The sequence below is a fragment of the Lagenorhynchus albirostris genome, chromosome 6 (assembly GCF_949774975.1).
Source record: "Lagenorhynchus albirostris chromosome 6, mLagAlb1.1, whole genome shotgun sequence".
NCBI classification, from domain to species: Eukaryota; Metazoa; Chordata; class Mammalia; order Artiodactyla; family Delphinidae; genus Lagenorhynchus; species Lagenorhynchus albirostris.
In genome coordinates, this window is record NC_083100.1 from 9,822,656 (window position 1) to 9,836,866 (window position 14,211).

Here is a 14,211-nt window from a genome sequence, read left to right on the forward strand (position 1 = left end):
GTCATGTGACTTTAGGGACCAGAGATGAGCGTAGAGTCAAAGGTATTGCTGAGGCTTTAACTTGGGTAACTCAGAGAAACAGAGAAATGTGCAGAAGGCCTTTGGGAATGGCAGGCCAACCAAGTGGATTGCCAGTAAATAGTTGTTATTTGCGACCGGCATTGGGTCCTGAGCATGACACCAGGGAGGTAAGGATGGAGTTCCTGGTGTGTGGGTGCTAGAGAAAGTCAACTATTAAGATAGATGGGGCGAGAGTATAAACCGAAAGGGGAAGGATTGGTGAGAGTGTTAGGGAATTCTTGCACTGAGGCGGGGGCTAGAGGCAGCAGCAGAAGAGGTTAGAGGAGGCCGCCGGGACTGGGAGGGTCTCTGGGGAAGGCCGAGCCATGGAAGTTCCTGGGAGGGCAGGACTGGCCGGGGTGGGGGTGGGGGTGGGGGGGTACATTGCCCAGGAGCGAGGAGCTGAGTCAGGCTTGCCTGGACGGCCAGACACTAAGGGACCTGTCCTCGTGGTGTTCACAATTACCCCCGTGGCCATTCTTCATCACCATTTTGTTTTGATTCTAATTTTGGGGCGTGTTCAGGGAGACTTTGTGATATTTGCCTTCTAATTTAGGCTAGTGGCCTGAGGGATTAATACGAGGGCGGGAAGGACAGTGGTAATGAGTGAAGGGCACTTGCTGGTGCTGCATAAGGAATTTTGATGAGATTCTTGACATTAAAAATCGATCCACAGTCTATTTAACCTCGCTGTAAATGCCTAATCCATATGGATGAAAGTGTTAATGAACTGGCCTTTAATTAGGAGGGATTTCTGCCCCCACAGCAGCACTTCACATTCAAATCATTCAGAATGCATTCTTGGCTGAAGTCTTGTTGAAAAGGTATGAGATTTACCTCCCGGGCGGTAGGAACTGGCAGGGTCAGCGAGGACAGCGGAAATCACTTTACATCTTCTTACCTGGAATGGAAGTCAGAAGTGGCAGCTGATAACAGCTTAAGTCACTAACCAGTGCATTTCTGAGGATGGCTCTGTTGGAAGCACTGCCAGCACACAATTTCAGGAAATTCTTATCAAGCCCATGGCCATGGAAGTCAGATGGGAACTTGTTTAAAACTGTTTTGTCACTGAGCCACTGACTCTTGCGTTGTGGTTGGAAGTTATTATGATCCGATTGCTAACATTTTTTGGCTTGGTGAGAATGTCTGGGAATTTGGAAATTGAGAATTAAAATTAGACACGCCTTGCCTCTCATACCAGGTGTGAGGGAAAGGGCTTTGGGCTTAGAATTGAGTAGGACCGAATTTCAGGGCTCCGAGAGGACACCTCAAAGCCATGCTTGAGGAGTGGCCTTGATTGTGGTCCGAGTGACTTTTGAGCAATAGTTTCTGACTTCCCAGCCCAGGGCAGCACGGCTTTGACTTCCAAAGAAATCGAACTGCTCGCAGGTAGGTGAGCCGCTTCTGGTCTCGTTTCACTGCAGATTCAGCGGCTTCACAGTTGATGCTGAGGGCTGCCTGTAACTGAGACTCATGATTTCACTTGAGCTGATGTCTGCTGGTTGCATCTAATAAAGAAACTGCTCTTCCACAGAGCTTTTATATGTTTGAAAATATCAAATTTCCCAATAGGAAAAAAATCACACAATTTACGTTTGCTTCAAAGAGGAACAGAGGTGCAGATAATCTCAAATAATTTTTAAAAGTAACACTGTCTTGGGACTGTTTGGCCTCTTGACTTGATTCTTTTTATAGTAATGGTCTCAAATATTTATGTATTTCTGAAGGGGAGGTAGTCTAGAAACATGCCAGGGTTCAGGACACACAGTCTGGGTTCCAAAGGATATGCAGGTGGTAGATAAAGAGTTTTAAAAAATAAAATTGAATTTGCTAGCTATAAAAAAAATCGTCAAATAGGCACGTGTAATAATCTTTCCTCTTCATATTTGACTTTTGTTTTTTAGTTTTCTGCCTGAGATAGCTCTGATGTCCAGAACTTTGACTTTCCACTGCTTTATGACCTCCTAAATGAATAAATGCCTTATTACTATTAGGCATCCTTAATATTCATTCAGTAGAGGCAATAGGAATAGAATTGAGGATTTACTAAAATTATTGAGTTCTGACTACTTATGTAATGTAAAATGAATGTAAATGTAAAATGTAAAAATGTAAAAATGTAAAACTTATTTACATTTTGAAATTTTCTTTGTAATCTGGTTGCCTCGAGGTACAGTTCTGGTGGTTAATTTTCTCCATGAAGTTCTTTAGTTAAAGTCCTAACTCTAAGAGAGTCAGCTTGGGCCCTTTTGAGTTTACAGCCCTTGGTGATGGTGGCCAAGTGGGAGGTGTGTGCTTCTAAAAATACTCTTTTTTTTTTTTAATCTTTATTTATTTATTTATTTATTTAATTTTATTTTTTTATTTTTTTTTAACATCTTTATTGGGGTATAATTGCTTTACAATGGTGTGTTAGTTTCTGCTTTATAACAAAGTGAATCAGTTATACATATACATATGTTCCCATATCTCTTCCCTCTTGCGTCTCCCTCCCTCCCACCCTCCCTATCCCACCCCTCTTGAATGACTATGACGCATTTCCATATTGTTTAACAATCTTTAAGATTCAGCATGTTGACTTGAGAATAGCAATGACTAATAATAGAGAGTTAGAAGATTGCACTGTTGCATTGTCTCTTTGAATGTCCCCAGTGATATGAGGGTGAGAGTAAACATACCTGGGGAAAAACATCTACGGTCTGCATTGCAGAGTCCATGCACCAGAATTTTCTGGAAGAATGCCAATCACAAGTTTTGTTTTCCATCACACAAACACCTTGGTACCAAACTGTGTCTCCATGAGACTGCATGTTATCACTAGAAACAGTACAACTTTGTCAGATCATGTTTCCCAATTTTTGGTTCATAAAAATCTTTGTAGATTGCCATTTTCTTAAAATTTTTAAATTAAAAATTGTTTTCAGCTTGACTGAAATTTAATTGACATATAACTTGTTTAAGATGTACAGAGTGTTGATTTGATACATGTGTATATTGCAGACTGATCACCTCCAGAGTGTTAGTACACCTTCCTAATTACCGTTTCTTTTTCGTGGTGAGAAATTTTAAGGTCTACACGCTTAGCAACTTTGAGGTATATAGTACAGTGTATAATTAACTATAATCGCCATGCTGTACATTAGGTCCTCAGAATGTATTCATCTCATAACAGGAAGTTTGGTACCTTTGACCAACATCTCCCCGTTTTCCCCACCCCCAGCCCCTGGCAACCATCATTCTACTCTGTTTCTCTTGAGTTCTGTCTGCCATTTTCTGATAGTATTCTTTTCAGCTAAAATGTTGTTCCCATGGGTCAAGGAAGCTGCATAAGAGGATGTGGGGAAAAATTGTGCTCACTAATCTGAATTTAGACTTATCTCTCCTCCTCTGAACAGGTATATGTGACTCCCAGTCACACAGCGAGACATTATATATGCTTGCCACCTCTATACCCTTATTACCGACCCTCATTTTAGCCTTCCTTTTCAAATTTGCCATCTGCTGTTGGTTTGGGATTTCTCTGCATTGCTTTCTTCCCTGAAGCAAATCCCAAGAGGCGTGTAATTTTGTTTAGTCTCCGTGTCTGTGGCTGGCAGGTATTTGACTGCACGTTTCACTCTTGGTTTATTTCTATGCCTGTGACTGGTGCACGTTCTGACTGTGTGTTTTATGGTTGGTTTACTGATATGCTGAGGGGAGGCCGTGACTGTTACCGAGCATTACCATATGCCATGTCTAGCCCTTGCCATACGTAACTCCTACCATTTCCTCGCATTTTTGAGGATCAGAAGTGGGTGGGAGATGTTGTGTGCATTGCTATTCTATAACTCAGGTGTTCTCAAACTTGAGTGTGCTGATCAGAATCAGGTAGAGGGCTGATTGAATCTCAGAGCTCTGGACTCCACCTGCAGAGTTTCTGATTCAATAGGCCTTGGGTGTGGCCTGCGAACTTGCATTTCTAACAAGTTCCCAGGTGAAGCAGATGCTGCTGGTCTGGGGACCACACTGTGTGGACCACCCGTCTAGTGTGATGAACACAGACACACGCCCTCATGAGGGCAAACAGCGCAAAAGAATATGTTGTGATCACTGGGTGAGTGGCAAATTAAAATCAAATTTAACCAGTTTGTGAAATAAATTAAAAGGAATAAAACATTTTAAAAACTTCCCTGTACTTTAACCTTTTAAAATTCCTCTTTGTTAACATACATACTTGTGTGAAATTAGTCATCTAGGTTTTATTTTCTTTCCAAGGTGCCTATTAGAACCCTACTCTTTGATTTTACCCTGTCACCCATCCGTTGCCTGTGCTGGGCCCCGTGTCCATCTTGGTGTGTTTGTTTCATACTAAAAACCTCTAGAATGTGAGGGCTTTTACGGTACGCGGGTCTCTCACTGCTGTGGCCTCTCCTGTTGAGGAGCACAGGCTCCGGACGCGCAGGCTCAGCGGCCATGGCTCACGGGCCCAGCCACTCCGCGGCATGTGGGATCTTCCCGGACCGGGGCACGAACCCGCGTCCCCTGCATCGGCAGGTGGACTCTCAACCACTACGCCACCAGGGAAGCCCTAGAATGTGAGGGCTTTATGCCTACTTTTTCTTTTCCAGATCTCCTCATCCTCTACCTCATCTCAACTACAAGCCAAGTCATTTTTACATGTGTTTATAAACATCCTAGATAATCAATGAGGTTATAACATTATGCCATTAAAATAATTTACTTACTGTTTATAGGACTTCTCTGGTGGCGCAGTGGTTGAGAGTCCGCCTGCCGATGCAGGGGACACGGGTTCGTGCCCCGGTCCGGGAAGTTCCCACATGCCGCGGAGCGGCTGGGCCCGTGAGCCATGGCCGCTGAGCCTGCGCGTCCGGAGCCTGTGCTCCGCAACGGGAGAGGCCACAACAGTGAGAGGCCCGCGTACCACAAAAAAAATAAAAATAAAAAAAAAAGTTACTTACTGTTTATAACTAAACACACATACCGCAATAATCTTTAAAATCAAGTTGAAAATACTATCTTGTCGTTACACTTAATCTTGAATCCTAGTGCTTTCGCCATGGTGTTATAAGCATTTACATTTTTAAAAATAATTTTTATAGCGAGTCAGTGAGAAAAATAGGCTACTTTATCACGGATAATTTTAACCATAGCTGCTGTATGTTTATAGGGCGCATCGGTGAATTTGTAAACTATAAAGAAATAGATGAATGTTAAGCTTTCTTGTTAAAGGAAACAATATTTCTTCTTTAAGTGTTTGCATCCTCTCGTGCCATATATTTCCCTTTTGTAAAACACATTTCCCTTTTCGTTAAGCTCCCGAGTAACATTTTTTTCCCTTTAGCTGATATAGATCATAGGTAGAATCCACCCTCTAGTGGCCAAAAGCATCCTGAATGGCCAAAAACGACATTCACAAGACAAGGCTAAAAAATTATGAAGAGATTGATTTTTTCGTGTGACTAGTTTGTGACCTAGTTCTAAAGGCAGAGCCAAGAGGAAACTTCTAGAAATGTTTAGGTCTACACAGTTACAATCATTCCCAAGATGATGGGCAATTTTAAGGTTAAAACGCCTTTAGGTATGCAAGAGCATCTGTTTAAGTGGGTTCACTGCTGGGTTCTCTGGACTTCTGAGGCCCATTTCATGAGCGTAGTCCCAATTCAGCTGTGTCATCTACAATACATCCTTTCATTTGTTCAGGAGAATGCTAACTATTTGTAAGGGCTAACTCAGAGTAGTGGTTGTTTGCTTTTCTACCATACATTTAGTGTATTTATATAGTCACCATTTATATATTGTTATGATGGCTAGCCCTCGTGTCTCAAAAAATGTCCTCTTCTAAGGAGACTGGATTTTTCCCTCTATACACTATGGGAATGCCCTCATCTCCTTCCCCTCCACTTAAAAAAAAAAACAACCCTTAATAAAGTCAGACTTTTCCTAATCTGACCAGTTCTCCTATTGTCCCATCAAGTGTTAGACACAGAGTACAGGTATCATTTCCCTTGGTCATCAGCAACCTGGTTTGGAGTTGTGATACTACACATAAAATACCCATAAAGTATCTATATTATCCCTTTGTGTTACACAAGTAAATAACATATTTCTATTGTGGAAAATTAGAAAAAGTGAACTGGCATATTTAAAATACAAAAAATAATGCCTCAGTTTCATTGCCCAACAAAAACCACTGTCAATTTTGGAATACATTTTTCCAGGCGTTTTTTTTTGTATTTGTACAAATCAGACATTTGTAAAGAAAAGAACCACTTTCCGTATTTATGCATGCAAAGGTTATTTTGCCCTATGATTCCACTTTTCCTAGCAAATTCACCTCACCCACTGTGACTGAGCATCTCCTAAATTCACCCACCTGTGTGCTAAGGAAATGAGAAGAGAACAGACAGTTGTTAAAGAAAAAACACAGTTTGGGATCAAAGACAGAGCAGTGAGTCAAAATTTGACTGCCAAGCAGGAAACCGGATCCAGCACAGAGGTAAGTCTCAGGAGATGAGGCTGAGGAAACGGAGAAGAGTAGGTTTTTTAAAAGCCCAGTGTAAAGAGACTTTTGTTTCATACATAGGAAAATTCAGGTATTTGAACTTCTCACTGGTGAAAGCGGGGCTAATTAATCGTGGAAGTTCAGGGCTGGGGCTCCTTGAGTTTTTCCCGGAAGTGGTCTTCGCTGCCCGTGTGAAGCAGTGACTCGGGATAATGGTGCCCTTTGGGGTGACGTTGCTCAGCGCCTTTGCTGTATACTCGAGGCAGGGCACCTATTTCAGGATTAAAGTACCCACGTTGTCTTTTTTTTTTTTTTTTTTTTGCGGTACGTGGGCCTCTCACTGCTGTGGCCTCTCCCGTTGCGGAGCACAGGCTCCGGACGCGCAGGCTCAGCGGCCATGGCTCACGGGCCCAGCAGCTCCGCGGCATGTGGGATCTTCCCGGACCGGGGCACGAACCCGTGTCCCCTGCATCGGCAGGCGAACTCTCAACCACTGCGCCACCAGGGAAGCCCTGTATTCTTTTCCATTACGGTTTATCACAGGATATTGAGTAGAGTTCCCTGTGCTGTACAGTAGGACCTTGTTGTCTACCCATTCTATATATACTAGTTTGCATCTGCTAATCCCAACCTCCTAATCCATCCCTCCCCCACCCCCTCCCTCTTAGCACCCACAAGTCTGCTCTCTATGTGAGTCTGTTTCTGTTTCATAGATAGGTTCATTTGTGTCATATTTTATTTTATTTTTAAATTTATTTATTTAATTTATTTTTGGCTGCGTTGAGTCTTCATTGCTGCGCACAGCCTTTCTCTAGTTGTAGCGAGTAGGGGCTACTCTTCGTTGCAGTGCACAGGCTTCTCATTGGGTGGCTTCTTTTGTTGTGGAGCACGGTCTCTAGGTGTGAGGGCTTCAGTAGTTGTGGCACGCAGGCTCAGTAGTTGTGGCTCGCGGGCTCTAGAGTGCAGACTCAGTAGTTGTGGCTCATGGGCTTAGTTGCTCCACGGCATGTGGGATCTTCCCGGACCAGGGATCGAAGCCGTGTCCCCTGCATTGGCAGGCGGATTCTTAACCACTGCACCACCAGGGAAGCCCCTGTGTCATATTTTAGATTCCACATATAAGTGATATCATATTATATTTGTCTTTCTCTGTCTGACGTACTTCACTTAGTATGATAATCTCTAAGTCCATCCATGCTGCTGCAAATGGCATTATCTCATTCTTTTTTATGGCTGAGTAGTATTACATGGTATGTATGTTTCACATCTTCTTTATCCGTTCATCTGTTGATGGACATTTAGGTTGCTTCCATGTCTTGGCTGTTGTGAATAGTGCTGCTACACACGTAGGGGTGGGTGTACCTTTTTGAATTGCAGTTTTGTCCAGATATATGCACAGGAGTGGGATTGCTGGATCATATGGCAACTCTATTTTCAGTTTTTTTGAGGAACCTCCATGCTGTTCTCCACAGTGGCTGCACCAACTTACATTCCCACCAACAGTGTAGGAGGGTTCTCTTTTCTCCACATCCTCTCCAGTGTTTGTTATTTGTAGACTTTTTAGTGATGGCCATTCTGACCAGTATGTACCTCTCTGACTCTTAATTCCTCCTCTTTAAATTGGGACTAGCCATGATTATCATTTTGGGTTGTCACGAGGGTTAAACAAGTTAACACAGGTAAAGGGCCTCTTATGAAGCAGACACCACTCACGTGCTACCGGACAATAAACCCCTTGTGGTTGGAGACCTTGCCGTTTAGTTTTGTAATCACAGTACCTGGAAGCTTCTGGCACATCATAGGCATATCTTAAATGTGTGTTGATTTAATCAGTGGCATTTGGGGTGCTCATTCAAGAGCTATCATTTAAGCATGCTTTCTGTACCAAATACTGCAGGTACAGCTGAGAACTCTGCAGTCGTAGCCTCTGCCTTCAAGCTTATATTCTAGTGGAGGAAGAGAAATAATAACGATAAAGAACAAAGTTAATATGATTTCAGACCCTTATAAGTGTTGTGATGGAAATCAGTTGAGTATTGTAATGAGTAACTGTTCGGGGAAGGTACTCTGGGTAGTGTGTTTAGAAAATTACCCGAAGAGGCGATTTTTATTCTATTTTGTTTTGTTTGCTGATATAGGTGTGCTTTATTGGTGACTTAAGAGCTATTGCTCTTATGAAGTGATATTCCAAACTGGGGAACAACTCTTAGTACAATCTTCTCTTGGTTTACCCAGTATATCAATACATATACGTATATATGTTCCAGGAAAACTCAGTATATCTTAAAAACTGTTGTACGTGTAAAGCAGTTAGGTTCTAGGCCTCGAAGGTTGTCAACAGGGTTTTGCCTACACGAATGGTCAGTGGAACAGTCCAAGGTTGTGGAGGGTGCCAGGCCATCACTTGTGCAAGGGAATCCCAGATGTTTCCAGGTGTTTACTATCTCTGGCCCCCACCCACCAAATTCTAGTAGAATCCTCCAGTCGTTATGATAAGCAATCCGTCCTCCTCCCCAATTTCCAAAACAGCCTCTAAAGGGCAGTACAGCCCCCATTGAGAGCCAGGGTTTTGAGGGTCTCCAGTGACCTCCGGATCTCCTATCCAGTTGTCATTCTTGCTCTTAGAGCCTTTGACGCTGTTAACCGGCCCTCCCTGGCTTCCTGTCCTCTCTTGGCTTCCATGACCGCACTCCTTGGGGTTTCCCCCTCTCCTTCCTCCGTCCCTGCTCCGAGTCCCGATTGGGCTTCTTGCTGTCCATCTGCCCATCCACGTAGATCCGACCTTGGTCTCTTTTTCTCCTCTCCATGTTCTTCTTTGATGAAAACTTCAACATCACTTCCAGGCATCTAGCTCCCAAAGTGCTCTTTCTATGCTATTCAAGCTCATTTTCCCAACTGCCACGTGGACCTGGCTACGTGAGCCCCAAGTTAAACGTGTCCAAAATCCAACTGGGCAACTTCCTCTAAAACCTGTTATTCCTTTGGTCGTAGTTGTGTTCACGGCAGCATCATCTACTCACACATTCTAGACATGACAGCCGTCTTAACCTCTCTTTCTCACTCCCGACATCCAGTTGGTTTTTTTTTTCTATCAAGTCTAAGGAAGTGACTGGAGCTGAATATACAGGATCAAGTCCTACAAAGATTGGAACACTGGTGATAAACATCAGTGCCCCAGAAGGGGCTACTCTGACCCCACCCTTCTGATCTTCGATTATTTTAAAATAATTCTTTGGACTAGCTTAATTTTTCTAGACCCTGGGCTGCCCTGGGCTAATTTGTTTGTCCGAATTAATTACCAGCAGGGGGTGGCAGTCTCATTTTCACAGAAGCCTTCTGTTTGGGAAGAGATTCCTTTTTCTTCAAACAGTCCGATTTAGGTTCTTTGGCAGTGTAAAGGGTGTCTTGACATTTCCATAAAGACATTTAAATGTTACCGTCTCTAAAGAAACACTTTTAGAATATGAAACCTTTATTTTTTTCCCCCAAGGAAGAAAAACCTCGTCAGCTTAATTATCTCTGTAAAATAACTTCCTCACTTGCTTTTCATGTTGCTAATGGAAAAGGATGATGATACTGTTTTCAAAAAATAAAAACAATTGTGGAAGATTTCAAGAAATTTGCTTTTGATTTTTGTCTATATAAATAACACCACAATTCAGAGGTCGAAGATGCTTGTAGGGTTATATATTATCCTTCCAAGTTGATTTTTGAAAGATCTGCTGGGAGGGCAAAACGATCAAAAAGATGCTGCTGGTGATCCTTGTTCCACACTGAGAAGAAGGCAAAAGAGACTTAACTCTGTGTGTGTGTGTGTGTGTGTGTGTGTGTATATATTCTAAAAATTGTGATAAGGGGAATTCCGTGGCGCTCCAGTGGTTATGACTCCATGCTTTCACTGCTGTCGGCACGGGTTTGATCCCTGTTCAGAGAACTAAGATCCCGCAAGCCATGCGGCACGGCCAAAAGAATAAAAAAATAAAAATAAAAATAGTGATAAAACCCAAATAACATGAAATCTATCCTGTTAACAAATGTTTAAGTGTACAGTACAGTATTGTTAACTATATGCGCATTGTCGTACCACAGATTTGTGGAACGTTTTCGTTTTGCGTAACTGAAGCTCTATATCCATTCAACAGCAACTCCCCATTTCCCCTCTCCTCCACCCCAGGAACCACCATTCTATTTTTTTCTTTTATTTATTTATTTTTTAATTTAATTTTTGAATTTTAGTTTTTTATACTGCAGGTTCTTATTAGTTATCCATTTTACACATATTAGTGTATATATTCACATATATACCACCATTCCATTCCGCCCCTATGAGTTTAACTAGTTGAGATCCCTCATATGAGTGGAATCATGAAGCATTTGTCCTTTTGTGACTGGCTTATTTCACTTAGTACCTGACCTCAAGGTTCATCCATGTTATAGCATATGACAGGATTTCTTTCTTTTTAAAGACTGAATGATATTCCATTGTATGTATATATCATATCACATTTTCTCTATCCATTCATCTGTTGAGGGACATTTCGATTGTTTCTACCTCTTGGCTATTGTCAATCATGCCACAATGAACATGGGAATGCAAATATCTCTGTGAGATCTTATTTTCAATTCTTTTGGATAAATACTCAGAAGTGGGATTATAGATCATATGGTAATTCTATTTTTAATTTTTGAGGAATCTCTATACTTTTTTTTATGTTTTACGTAGCAGCTGCAGCCTTTTACATTCCCACTAACAGTGTACGAAGGTTCCCATTTTTCCACATCCTCAACAACACGTGTTATTTTCTGTTTTGTTTTGTTTCGTTTTATTATGGCCATCTTAACAGTTATGAGGTGATATCTCCTTGCGGTTTTGCTTTTCATTTCCCTGATGATTAGTGATGTTGAGCACCTTTTTATATACCTGTTGGCCATTTATGTTATCTTACACAATTGACAAAAAACAACACGAAGTGCATTAAAGACTTAAACCTAACACCTGAAACTGTAAAACTCCTGAAAGAAAATATAGGGGAAAACCTTCATAAAATTGGTCTTGGCAATGATATGACAACAAAAGCACAGGCAAAAAAAGCAAAAATAAAGTGGGACTATATGAAACTAAAAAGCTTCTGCGCAGCAAAGGTAGCAATCAACAGGGTAAAAGGCTACCTTCAGAATGGGAGAAAATATTTGCAAACCATGTCTTTGATAAGGGGTTAATATCTAAAACTCCTGTAAGAAAAAAGATTTTCTGGGTGAATCCAGATCAAGACAGCAAACTTATTCTATAAGGGGTCAGAGAGTCAAGATTTTTGACTTTTCAAGCCATATGGTCTCTGTTGCAACTACTCAATCTACCATTGTATGAAAACAGCCATAAATAATACATACTTGGATGGGTGTGGCTGTGTCCCAATAAAACTTTACTTATAAAAACAGACTGGGGCAGATTTGGCCTGTGGACCACAGTTTGCTGATCCCTGATACAGAGCAGGGTTTCTCCGTCTAACTCTGTTAACATTTTTGCTGGGTAGGTTTTTGTTGGGGGGCTGTTTTGCACATTGAAGGGTGGTTTGCAGCATCCTTATACCAGATGCCAGCAACAACCCCTTCCCCTCCGCCCGGTTGTGACAACCCAGAATGTCTCCAAGCATTGCCAGGTATCTTCTGGGGGACAGAATTACTGTTGGTTGAGAAACTCTGATCTAGATGATTGAAATAATCTGATGAAGAGTGATAGGAAATATTTCCGTAAAACTACAAGAAGTAGGGGAAGATAGAAGAATGGAAATCCCTAGTGTATTTGCCTCAGGAAGGTCAAGTTCCCCGCAGAGGGGCCACTATCACTGCCTAAATGTGGAAAGCAGTTCAAAAACAACTGAAATGGCAACGTACTTGAAAAGTGCTCCGGAAATAATGCAAATGTGATCTTAACCTACTTTTGTGATAGGAACCAGAAACAGAACAGCTCTGCGCATTAGCCTGAGCTAACAGGACTTTCTGAGCTCGAGGGCTGGCTCTGAGTTGCTGGATAGGAGCTCACGGTTCCAGTGCCCACTTGAGCAAGCGTTTATTTTTTCTGCTTATCTGAATTCAGAACCAACATAGGCAGGGTGATTTCTGAAAGTGCTCACATGTTTCTCATTGTTTGGACAGGGCCAGACAAAAATGGCCCAGATTCACTGCAAATTGGCAGGAACACGTGTTTTTGAAAGTTAAAAACAACCTAACATTCATGAGTGAATCTCAAAGAATGTTGTCTTCTTGTCCTTTAGAATAAACACCTGTTTTGCAAAAAGGAGAGTAAAAGCCATCTTTCTTGAGAAATCGTTGGTTTCTTTTTCTTCATTGCCATTATTCTATTTTTAATAGTTAAAAAACTTAAGCACAACTTACCATATTATAATTTAGATAATTGTCATTTTAAATAAACAAACAAACAAAAAGAAAAACAGCCCACATTTCGCCAGGAAGTTCAGTTAAGCCTTTTTAGCTGAGTTTCTTTTCTGGCTTGAAAAACAAAGGAAATCCGTGGATCCTTTTCTTCTTGAATAAAATTCTCCCTAGTTAGATATATTTTTCCAATTGATTGGAAGAAAAAGGGCTCCACATCCTTGAAAGGAGCTGTTTGGCTGTGAGTCCTGTCCCTATTGCTACCATCTGTGACCACAGCTGATGCACTTAGTAACCCACATCTCCCGTTCACCGGTACCACTGGACGTGACGTCATAATGGGACCGTCTGGTGGGTCAGTGGGATCACTTGTTTTATAGTTGGGCATGACAAAGGGTGATAAGAATAGATTCTTCATAACCTTTCTGGAAATCCACATTTCAGCATACCCCAAGAGACCCAGTTCCTTCAGTCGCATCTATTTGTGCCTTACTTTCCAATGAACACCCACCGCCTTCCTTGTAGGCTGGTCCCGTGTGCGTATCAATGGTACCTGTTTGACTGCAGACCTTTCTCTCTGTCCCTCAGGCTACCATGGCCTCTACTGTGAGGAGGAATACGACGAGTGCCTCTCTGCCCCGTGCCTGAACGCCGCCACCTGCAGGGACCTTGTCAACGGCTATGAGTGCGTGTGCCTGGCAGAGTACAAAGGTGAGCATCACGTGGCCGACTAGTGCCAGCAAGGTTCTCAGTGACGTCATGGATTTCTCCACGTACATGCGTAAACCTCTAATTGGAGTGTGAAGTTGTTTAGAATAAGAATCAGATGCTGGCAGTGGGATGATGTATGGGGCCGAAAAGAACAGTTTGGAAGTCTCTGGTTTCCTCTTGATAAACTGAAAAATCTGTCTCCTGCCCTTTCCTTCTTCTTGTATCCTCACTCTCTTCTCTGTTGAATGTGTAAAAAGCTGACGATAAAAAATGATATTAAGTGGACTTTCAGACACAGGTCAGAGGACACAGCCATGGAATCCGGGGGGAGGAAAGCAGTGCTTGCTGGACGAGGAGAGGATGCCGTGCTTTTTGGTGGAGGAGGCAAGTGGAGTCTCACATGTTGGTGAAAAAAAGTTCATTCTCATTAAATGAGTCATTAAAAAGGAGGCACATGTTAGTTCATTTGAGTGGACATGTGTCAGAGTCACTCTGGATAAACAGCTGACATTCACCGAGTGTTTATCACATTCAGACCCTGTTCT

At 42.2% G+C, this 14,211-nt stretch overlaps 1 protein-coding gene across 1 annotated transcript in view; it reads left to right on the plus strand.

The window, feature by feature from the left end:
• DNER (delta/notch like EGF repeat containing) overlaps window positions 1-14,211 on the plus strand; it is a 322,779-nt gene that overhangs the window by 259,250 nt on the left and 49,318 nt on the right. Inside the window, exon 9 of the mRNA XM_060151911.1 lies at window positions 13,544-13,666. Within this exon, the coding sequence (XP_060007894.1) occupies window positions 13,544-13,666 (123 nt within the window). The remainder of the gene's footprint in view (window positions 1-13,543; window positions 13,667-14,211) is intronic.